General features: G+C 33.8%; 2 protein-coding genes across 2 annotated transcripts; one reads left to right on the forward strand and one right to left on the reverse strand.

Moving 5' to 3' along the window:
- The first annotated feature begins 219 nt into the window (after positions 1-219).
- On the forward strand, positions 220-4,502 carry cd (peroxidasin homolog cardinal). Its single transcript, XM_070637669.1, has 5 exons — positions 220-1,406; positions 1,607-1,694; positions 1,813-3,675; positions 3,739-3,908; positions 4,107-4,502. The coding sequence occupies exons 1-5, from the start codon at positions 1,289-1,291 to the stop codon at positions 4,331-4,333; spliced, it is 2,466 nt and encodes an 821-aa protein (XP_070493770.1). The 5' UTR covers positions 220-1,288; the 3' UTR covers positions 4,334-4,502.
- Positions 4,503-10,424: 5,922 nt separating this feature from the next.
- Positions 10,425-11,453, reverse strand: LOC139088576 (uncharacterized). Its single transcript, XM_070637844.1, has one exon. The coding sequence runs from the start codon at positions 11,451-11,453 to the stop codon at positions 10,425-10,427; it is 1,029 nt and encodes a 342-aa protein (XP_070493945.1).
- Between the last annotated feature and the right edge of the window lie 200 nt (positions 11,454-11,653).

The following is an 11,653-nucleotide window of genomic DNA, read 5'->3' on the forward strand; positions in this document are numbered from 1 at the left end:
TTTTATGACTATTAATAGTTTTTAATCATTCAATTCCTTCATATAGATTGATGATTAAGCAATTAATGGTGATCAAATTTAATCGAGTTTTAATACTTTTTTTTTCATATATTCAACTGTATTTCCATTCTATTAATGAGTTGAATAGTTATTAATAGCATGCAATTATATTGACGGAAATAAGCTTTCAATTATTTGCTAATAAGTATGTAGGCTCGTTTCGCTCTCTATTTGACTATCATAATTGATTAGATTTGCTTATTGTGATATATATAATCTTTATGGATTGTAGATCAAATTGGATTGAACATGATTCATGAAAGTTTGAGTTAGGAAGTGAAAGGGAATTCCTTAGTGTTCGGCAAATTTCATTTTGTAGCATTTAAATGAACCAAAAATAGACATCAGAACAATTCACTTAACTGGCAATAAGACCAAATTTAGGTACTTTAGTGCGGTCCATGATATTTAGTTGGTTAGGTACCAGTTAGTTAGATTCCATGACCTGACGTTTTGTCATCAACTTGACAACAAAGTGACTAAGTTGTACAGTTCGCGATTCATATTTATTCAGCAAATAATTACTGAATAATCAGAACTTCTCAAACTAAACAGAACAATACTATTTATTATTTATGTGTTCCATACCTAATGATTAAATAGTAATTGATTCCCTTGAAATGATTCTAATTTTCTAAAATGATTAATTTACAAGCAATTTGCTAATTAATAACATTTTATGGTTTACGTGTTTAATTCCTCATAAATCAAACAGATAATTATAAAAGAAATTTAGAAAATGAAATAACGACTTAATGTGAAACAATGAAGACTTATAAGTGTGGCTGTGAAGTGCAGAACTATAGAGAGTCAAACTATACAACAGAATTCGAATTGTTAATGTTGGGTTCAGGGATGTCGGCCGAAGATGATTGATTCTATTCTAGAATGATTATGATGTGTTTCAGTACATTAGACTTATGCAGTACATTAGATGCTGCAGGTGAATCTTGGAGGCTTTTTGCAAGCTTTGTCCATTATCGAGTAACATTATAGAGTAATTCCATTACAATCCAATTTTCCAACAAATCAAACAAACAAACTTACCTTCCTGTACAGCTCCACATTAACCTCTGTAAGTATCATCATATCCACCTTTTGCACTGCTTCCGATACATCAATATAAGTGAGCGCGGATATCAAATTTCAGAAAAAAATCGAACACAAAGTTCCTGCACGCATTCATTTTTAATTTCACTGTCTTTTGTCAGTTGAGTAGCGGCAATTGATGGGATCGGTTTTTGAAAGAATTAAGTCAAGAATCATGAAGTTGAATTATAAGGATATTATGAAGACGAATGGAAATGCTAACGAGAAAACGCCGATCGTTCCTTTGGGTGATCCAGGTGAGATGAAAAGTGATGATTTGTGAATTTAAGTGTGTTGTGGCTGTGCAGTTTTGTTAAGTGCTTAGAATTGAATCTCAAAATGCTCAATGGCTAGCTCATCAGCATAGACATCATTTACGTTACTTCCAGCAATTAAATTTCTTATAAAATTGGCAATACTTACCAAACTATCTCAATATTAAAATAATAATTTTCAGGTCCATCTTATGTATTCCCAGGTCGAGACGTGCCGCTTCGTGAGCGTCAAGCGAAGCAATTTCAATGTTTCATTTGTACAGGAATATTGTAAGGTTTCATTTGTTATTTCAAACTCAATCCATGATTCATGACCTACCTTACTATCTTCACTTATATTCATTGACTCATTGTACAGTTTAATGACTTTTTATTATTGATTTTTTAGTGCTGCCGTCTTGATTGCTGCCATTATTGCTATTTGTTATTCGTTTTACGGACCAACTACCGAGAATTTCAATCCACCGAATGATAATTTACCGATTGTAAATATTGATGGAAATTCAACGATTCCTGAGATTTTCTTTACATTTTTTCCGATTGTTGATGAGCCAATAGCAAACTGGTCGATTCCAGAGCCTTCAAATGCTGAACTATCAGAAGCAATTGATGCTGGAAAGAAAGCATTAGGTGATAAGGAGATGATTGAGGAAATAATTGTTGCACCAGCCTTAAATACGCCTTCATTCCGTCATCAACGTGCAGTTAGTACAACAAGCTTAGCAAGAATCGCTGGCAAACGTGGATATGTTGAAGATTATGCGACAAGATTCTTAGCATTAAGACATAAGTTCAAGAAAACCCATATTGGCCATAACATTGGTGTTGGTCCTTTAGTAAATCTCATCAGGAATGACAAATTTGAGTGTCCAAAAAATCCAAAATATCGAACATATGAAGGAATTTGTAACAATAAGAAGCATCCATATTGGGGTGCTGCTTACACACCATTCAGACGTGCCCTAAATCCCGATTATTGTGATGGCGTCTCAGCACCGCGATGCGCCAAAGACGGAAGTATTTTGCCATCAGCACGAGATGTATCCGTCACTATTCATCGACCTTCATACTTCACTGATAAGCATTTCACTGTCATGCTTGCTGTCTGGGGTCAATTTCTTGATCATGACATTACAGCAACAGCGAGTAGCCAAGGATTGGAAGGAACTCCAATAGAATGTTGTAATACTAATCAGCCACTGCATCCTGAATGCTTTCCTGTCGCACTTGCTGATGGTGATCCTTATTATAATGAATTTAATGTGACATGCTTAAACTTCATAAGAAGCATGCCAGCACCAACAAACAGATTAGGACCAAGACAACAATATAATCAGGCATCTGGATTTATTGATGGATCTGTTGTTTATGGATCAACAGATGAGAAAGTTAGGTCGTTAAGAAGCTTTAGGGATGGAAAATTGGAAATGTATATCACGCCAGACAATCGAACATTGATGCCAGTCAGTCGAGATCCGAATGATGGATGCAATGAAGAAGTTGAAAATTCTAAAGGTCGTTACTGCTTTGATTCTGGTGATGCCAGAGCAAATGAGAACCTTCATCTGACCAGTCTACATTTGTTATTCGCAAGACATCACAACTTCCTTGCTGAAGGATTAAAAGTCGTCAATCCACACTGGGATGATGAAAGACTGTTCCAAGAATCGAGGAAAATACTTGGTGCTCAAATGCAGCACATCACTTACAATGAGTTTCTATCAGTGATAATCGGAAAGGAAGCAAGTGAGAAGTTAGGAATTTTGTCGACACCCGATGGTGTTGCTGAAGATACATACGATGAAAAATTGAATCCAACTCTGGCAAATGAGTTTGCAGCTGCTGCATTTAGATTTGCTCATACTTTACTGCCTGGATTAATGAAATTAGCTAAGGAACAAGAAAATACCGAAGAATCAATTGAACTTCATAACATCTTGTTTAATCCATACTCACTATACCATCCAAATGGATTCGACAATGCTCTCAGAAGTGCAATGAACACATCATTAGAAAAATCAGATCCATACTTTACAAAGGAATTGACTGAAAAGCTTTTTGTGCATGACGCATCACCTGTGCTTTGTGGATTGGATCTGGTATCGCTTAATATTCAACGTGGTAGAGATCATGGACTGAAAGCATATCCTGAATGGAGGAAGCATTGTCATTTGACTCCAGTGGATACTTGGGAGGAAATGGAGAAAATTATTGATCCAATTTCATTTAAAAGGATTCATGAGATTTATAAGTAAGTGACTTATTGGATGATTCTAATCTTTAACTGACTTAATGCTTTATTATATGCTTTTAGAACACCAAATGACGTCGATATATACACAGGTGGATTAGCTGAGTATCCCGTTAAAGGAGGAATAATTGGACCAACATTGACTTGCATTGTCAGCGATCAATTCATGAGATTGAAGCGTGGAGACTCATTTTGGTATGAAAGAACTGCTGGGGCACAGAAATTTACACCGGGTAAGTTGTTGCTTTGTCTTTAGATAATCCCAAGATGATTGCGTCTCTTGAACCCTAGCCTAACCTATGAGATCCTGAAGAGCACATTCCGGCCTTTGACTGACTTGACTCTGACTACAATGTGTGCCTTCCGGGGATCTATAACTGATAACTTCCTGAATATTCTCAAACAATCCTAAAACATTCTGCTCTTTCCAGACCAACTCAAGCAAATTTTCGACACATCACTGTCCAGTGTTCTCTGCAGGAACTCCGATAAAGTTGAATATTCCCAACAATATGTAATGAAGAAGCTATCAGTAACAAATCCATTGATAAAATGCAGTGATCTTGACTCATTCAACTTCTTACCTTGGAAAGAAGGAAGAATGGGAAGAGTATCAGTTGATGACGAGGAAATGAGCATCAAGATCATTAAGAATTGAGGGATTATACAGCTATAATGAGGCTATAGTCAGCAAATTCTTTGTTCACACATCATTTGAGATTGTTGAGTCTATCTCGATGATCCTATGCATTTATTTTTTCAGAAATTTAAGTAAGTTCACAGCTTACAGTATAATAAGGAATAAAGAATCAAATTTGGAATTTTAAGCTAGTTTCTATTTATTGATAAGCATGATTTTGATCAATTTTATAAGTATGTTCCTATTAATCTACAACTATTAAATACATTTTCTTAATTTTATACGATTTCAGCATTTAATTCACATTTTTGATTATGCTGCATTAATTGCACTCAAATTCAGTCTCATTCCTAAAGGCAATCCTTCTATCCTCATCAAATATGATAATCAGGAATTAATCCAATTTTAGGTACAGTATTCAAAACAAACGACACAAGTCCATTCGGAGTATTATCGTTCGTTACATTTGTCACATAGCTCTTATCACTTAAAACTGGCTGCTGCTGCATATTAGTCAACATATTGCGACACTGTGACGCTGCTGTGTAAGCGCTGATGCAAGCGGCAAGCAATATTACAAAGAATCCAATAATTGCGAGATAGGAGAAGATATTTCTGACTCGGATCCAATATGGATCGACTATGTATTGCTGTAGTTCATCTAAAGTCAGGCACTTTGATCTATCGACATTGCTAGAAAGAAAGAAAATGAAAATTTTATGTTAGTGACTTGTATATATTTTTAAAGTTCGGTATTATGACTCAGCATTAATTTCACGGGTTGTTGCTGAACCTTATTATGTTGTTTTTTGTCACGAAGCTATTGCCCACTTATAACAAATAATGACACTGAATAAATAGTAAACTAGAACATGATAACACATATTTTTCCCATTGTAAGGCGTGAATATCAAGGTTGAGGTGACTGTATTTTGCCATTTCAGATGACATTTGTAGCTCCTACAATATTCATGGAAAGCATGATGAGCATCGATAACAACAGTGACAATAATTGCTCAGTAATTGAAAATATGATTGAATTTTATTAAATAATAAGGAAGTGACTTGATGAGTTTTGAGGGATATGTAAATATTTATAGGATTTTGGCCTTAATATTTGCGAGCGGATCAATGCGGCGATTCGCATTTTCCGCAGTATCAACAGGGCAACTTTGCGTTTTATCGTCAATACGTATAATTAGTGTCCTAGTGAACACGGTGTTCGGGACTAAAATCAAGTAACTCCTTACATTGAGGAATGGTAGGCTGATTGTGAACCTAACTTAATTAGCTAAAGAATCAAGCAAGGGAGAGCTTATTCGACAGACAATGTTCATAAATGAGCGTGTTTATGAATATACTCAATAAGTATAATCAAGAATGTTCAACTTTGTGAGTCTAATCATGATTTATGTAATTCTGTAATCTGTAATTTTTGGAAATTCCAGAATCTCTGGGATTTTCTGGGAATATCCACGAAATTTTAATTCAATAGACAACATTGTGCATCCAATGCAGTTCATTTTAATGTCAGGTAGATCAATTACTAAACATACAGATAAGTTCTTAATCATGCGATTTCACCTTCTACATTACGATAAGAGACTTTATGACAAAGTAGGTTAATGATCACCTTTTATCCTTGTCATTAATTTCACTACTATTACGGGTGGTTTTATAATTGCTCAGAAATTTAAATTTTAATATGGTTGGAGATTCATTTGTCGTAATTATCGCAGTGATTTTGGGAATTTAGACATTAGTTTTTCAACAGTCCAAAAAGGAGTAGCTCCAACTGATTCCCAAAAAAGTGGAGTATTCGAGCAATTATGGAGGGGTAATTACAGATATTTATGGACTTTTGATTCTAACACGTTCGATTTAGATTTTGTATGAAAAAGTAGACTTAAATTCATATAAAATTCAAGTCAGGATCCAAATCGACTTCAAGCTCTGTCTAAAAGAATTAATCATTATTCTGCTTAATATCGACAGCTAATTGAAGCATCTGATAAAGTATCAGATTAAGCACTATGATAAATAGCAAAAATGACTAAATTAACGTGAGAAAAGTGTAATTAATTCACGTGAGACACGAGATTCTCAGCAACGTGAATGAACTCGTCCATATCAACTACCTCATTACTCTTAGTGACAAGCAATTACCGCAATAATACACCAATAATCAATAAATATCTATACTTACTTATTATTCTCATCATAATCATCCGGAATTTTGACAACAACATCATTTGTCTTTGATTTAATCAACAGCGGTGTCTTCTCTGATGCCATTTTTAATTACTTCTTATTTTTATTATTTTATAAATTATTTTCTTCGGTACTTTTTAGTCCTTAAAAAATCACAATTCACTTGACAATTTTGCTTTGATCGAGCTTTATCATTATCACTTAACTGAACACTTTTAAATCTCATCCACACTAAAGAAATTTCCTTAAAACTTTCATTTAGGACTTTCTTAATGCAAAAATTTTCAAGTTGGATGTCTTAATGCAATGAATTTATCATCTAAACTGACAACTTTATATTTACTCGAATGGCATTAAATATTATTTTTTTTTGTTTCTATTCCTTTCCTTTTCACTCTGTTTAGATGATGATGAATGAGAGTTAAAGTTTTATGAGAGTTTAATGATTATTGCTTAGTATTTATACTGTACTGTGTGAGAAAAAAGGGCTGAAAAGTTAATGATGTGTTTAAGTTTTGATCAGCAGATCCTTATATTGATCAATGGTTTTGGAGATTTTTAGAGAGGTTTTTACTGAAATAGATTATTTGGTAAAGGATTCTGTACCTGAAAAGTGCCAACTTTATGAGTGTTTTTAGTGGATGAGATTCATGAATTTTATTGACAGTTGTACTTTTTTAATAGGTTCCAATAAATTAAAGGGGTTGTTTGTTGATAAAACATAATAGAGGTGATGTGCTGTGCATGGTGGACGTATCAGTTGCATGCCCTAGAGGTCGTCAACTTATTACGATACACTTTTAAGGGGAGTGGATTGGTCGAAATTTAGTTATGTCACAAACAATCGAGATTATGTGTTTTATAGGAGATAGGGGGATCAAATAGTCGATTCGTGTTACGTAATAAGTACACAGACCCTAAGACTTATGTCAATATATAGACATATTGGAGGAAAACAGTGCAATATTAAGGATTAGGGCTCGGACAATAACCACAGACACCTGCATTACATAAATTGTAGATGCACAGTCCTGCTTCACCTTATAGTTTGTCTAAGCCTGTAGGCCTGAATTTTTGGATGAACCCCATTAAGTAAACTCAGTTCCTTCAAAAAATCATCAATAATTCCTAAACAAACCCCATCCGCAAAATTCACACAAAAAATTCTTCAAATATTCTCATAATATGCTTCCCATACTTATTTGCATACTCAATACTATATCTACACACTTAGCCTCTCATACTCTCTGTTTACTTACTCATTCATTCAATAATATCAATTTTCATATTCGATGATGATTCTCATATGACAATAATGATTAGACAACAAACAATTTCTCATAATTTCTAGACTGACTTTATTTTGCTTTAACTGTACCGATCTAAAATTAGTTAGTTAAGACTGACTGGATGACGTGACTAATAAAAAATGGAAATTCCATAAAATTAGGTAGCTTTTTGTATTATTTATGGGTGTGTAAATCCTCGTCTAAGACAATAGAAAGAAGCCTTAATGACGTCAATAAATATAAAGATCTGTACAGACGTGTCAAAATAATTTGTCTTGACTCACAGCAAGCAGGCACAAATTGTCATCAAAATTATCACAAAATTCAATTTTAAGGATGTTGCTATCGATGGTGTGGGCTTTGGCTTTATTGTTGTCGAGACAATTGTAGGAAAAGTTTCATTTTTGTGGATTTTTATTTGTTCTGAATTTTTTGCAGTTTTTTGTTCTGACGCTGTTGATTCAGGCTCAGTTTTCATTGTCTCAGTTTCAATAGCTTTCTCACTTTCGAGAATTGTTGATGTAGATTCAGCTGTTGCTTGCTGCTGGTCATTTTCGGTTGCAATTGTTGATGATTCGTCTTTGTGAAATTCTGATAATGGAAAGTCTTTTGTTCTTGATGGTTCATTTTTGTGGTGTTCTGCAACATGAATTACTGTGAATTCGTTGGATGGAGTGATAATAGTGGGTGGGGATGATTCTTGGTGATTATCTGGAATTAGGGATTTTTTGGTTTTGTATTAGGAAGCTTAGCAAAAGAGCGAAGCAGTCGATTGAGATGCATAGCATTTGGTATCGCTAATTTGCAGACAGATGCCATCGATAGAGCCAGTTTCAGGCAAAATCTTTGGGAAACCATGAATCACAATGGATATTATACCATGAGCCATCTACTTGCATAGTTTATACCCAATATAGTACTAAGCACCAATTTTGATTAAAACAATCTCCCAAAAAGTTAATCAAAATTTACCTGATTCATCTGATGTCTTATTATGATTAAGTTCAAAACTGTTAACAGGACTCTCATCTGTATTGTCGATAAAAGCACTAAATTTTGAATTGTCTAGTTCTGATTTCATTTCAGAAACAGGGAGAATTACGTGACTATTTACACGTAATAGATTTATCATAAATATAAGGACGATAGACACAAAATGAAGCATGTTGTCAGTTTTTTCTTACTATTTTGTGAGATTCTCAAGTAATTTAATATATATCCACTAAAATTCAACAATTTAATTCAATTCTCAAAAACTTTAATATTCATCGATTCTTAAACTGAAAGCTTAAATTTTCCAACAGCTCACAAAGTCCACAATCCATCCACAACTAAATAAAACATTAAATTTAAAATTTTTAAAAATATTTTTCTCAATTTTTTTTATTGAACAAATGACAAATGTTGGTTTTTACTGTGGTCAATGAACAGTAACATAAAAATAGTTTTGTTAACGAGAAATTCCTACAATAACCAACAGCCTAAAGCTGATACAATCATCAGATACTGACAAAAAATAGGTATTATGATGACACATGAATCAAATAAAAAAATGTATAATAATATAGACAATTTTTTTGGTATCATGTCGATTATCTTTATTGTAACACATGCCATAACATCATTTATATGAGTAATACTTTTCCTTTTTTTGTCTATTGCCACTAGCTCGACCTCCTTTTATCGTTCATCGGTGCCACTGAAGTCAATGTTCATTTGAGACTTTCCGTTTCGATATAAAGCATTAGTTTGTTGAACTAAAAAATGCATGCAATTTGACACATCAGGAAAAAGCATACATATGTTCTAAAAATAATTTCTAGCTTCGTGTCTATCTCTCTTTTTGCCTAGTTATTCCCTTATCAATCAGAGAACATGCATGTTTTACAAAATTACACAGAATGAAAAGGAAAATATTTACTTTTTGAGTCAATTCTTCTTTTTTATGTTCTTGTTGTCCCATTTAAAGCCATAAGTGCAAATTAAATATTTAAATGACACATATGTGGACAGGTATATGTGGATGAATTAAAATTTTACTGTATTTAATTTAATATGATTGCATAAATGTTAATTGAATGATTGCATAGTAATTAATTGAATCAATTTAAGGACGATGTGAACATTTTAATTTAAATTTAAGGGTTCATTCACAAATGACGTTCATTAATAACTAATATATGAAAGATATACGCGAAAAAAGTGCCCCTAGAGCATCATGATTCTTCGTATAGAATCCCCGAAAGCACAAAATGTAAAAAGCGTTGAAAATCCGATTCCAGGCCGACTTGACTCTGGCCTGAGGTCAAATGCCACCGAATCTTGACTAATACTAGAGTCTCGCAGCTGAGTTCTGGATTTTCAGCCATCTACGTTGTGTGACTTTAAAAAAATAAATTTTTAAAGAAGTTGAAGCTTTAAGTGCCAATTAAAGACGAGCTAAATTGCTTAATAATACCTAACGTAGCCAGATGTGGACATGATTCACAAATTTATAGTCTAAAAGCCTTTTCTTAATCACCCGAGTTTACAAAACTAGTCAATAGCTTGTCTTTTAGTAGTTATAACGTAAATTTCGTCCACTCAGGAACTAATTGTCCAGACTAGACCTATGAAACCAACACATGAAAAATTGAAGATATTGACAGCAACATTAAAGCACTAAATGTCACCAAATTTCCATTGTTTTTCATTTTTGTTGTTGTTTCCATTGGAATCATGGTTGCTGTCAATGGCTTAGCTGTTCCTGTTCGCTGTGGCTTTTCTGTTGTTGTTGTTGTCATCATCATCTTTGTCTCAGTCATCATTGTCGTTTCCTCTACCATAGCAACTTTCTTTGTTGCTTCTTCAGTCATGGCAGGCTTCATTGTCATTTCTACCGACACAGTCGGCATCATTGAAGTTTCTAATGCCATTGCTGGCTTCATTGTTGTTCCTTCAGCATTTGCCATCTCACTTGGTGGTTCCGTTTGTGAGATTTCTTGTGATTTTTCCATTAACTTTTCTGTTGTCATTGGATTTCCCATTGATTCCATTACTGTTGTCATTTCTGCTTCATTCAGCTGTTCCTGTTTAAGATTACTTGTTGTATCGATTACTTCAACATCCGGTGATGCTGACATTACTTCTTTTGTAGAAATCATGTTCATAGCAACATCGGCAGATGATAAGGAACTTTCCATAGCCATTGATGTGCTTTGAGTCATCAAATTTGTGGTATCAGCAGTGCTGTCTTTCATACTCGATGACATTTCATTTGTACTCATACCGGTGCCATCAGAATCAGTCATTGTATCAGCTGAAACCATTTTATCCATTGTCGATGAATTTACTTCTGTATTTTTTGTGTCTATTGTAGTCGTTGACATTTTTTCAATATTATTAGACTCAGCCATAGTGGTCTCGTACGATGCTATCGTATTTAATGCTGGATTTTTATCCATTTCACTGACTTTTGCGTCCATTGTGCTGACTGAGCTATTTTCAACATCAGTGGATAAGATTGATGGGATTGTTGTAATGGGATCATTACTGGTCGACATCTCGTCGGTTGATTTTTGAATTACTGTTGGCATATCGGATGGAAATGCGTGGGATAGGTGGATAATTGTGAGGGTTGTGAGAATTAATTTTATCATTTTTATATGAGGGTTTTTTGACTAGATTGTTGGAGTTTTATTGAAATTTGGTTACTTTTTTAGATTTCTTGTCGATTTTAAACAAGTTTTTGGTCAGTTCTATTGCATGAAAGTCGTTCTTAATCCAAAAATAGTCACTTTTATGTCAAAATCTTTCAAAATTTTGTTTTATTTTTTCAATTAATTTTTAATAAATTCCT

Source organism: Chironomus tepperi, unplaced genomic scaffold, assembly GCF_022539635.2.
Source record: "Chironomus tepperi strain 1889 unplaced genomic scaffold, CSIRO-AGI_Ctep_v1 contig_163, whole genome shotgun sequence".
NCBI lineage: Eukaryota > Metazoa > Arthropoda > Insecta > Diptera > Chironomidae > Chironomus > Chironomus tepperi.

What these genes read in the sequence shown, in the direction of transcription:
- cd (XM_070637669.1), top strand. Translation starts at nt 1,289, where the DNA reads ATGGGATCGGTTTTTGAAAGAATTAAGTCAAGAATCATGAAGTTGAAT. An exon ending in CGTTCCTTTGGGTGATCCAG is followed by an intron (nt 1,407 to 1,606) that starts GTGAGATGAAAA and finishes AATAATTTTCAG; the next exon opens with GTCCATCTTATGTATTCCCA. An exon ending in GGCACAGAAATTTACACCGG is followed by an intron (nt 3,909 to 4,106) that starts GTAAGTTGTTGC and finishes TGCTCTTTCCAG; the next exon opens with ACCAACTCAAGCAAATTTTC.
- LOC139088576 (XM_070637844.1), bottom strand. Translation starts at nt 11,453, where the DNA reads ATGATAAAATTAATTCTCACAACCCTCACAATTATCCACCTATCCCAC.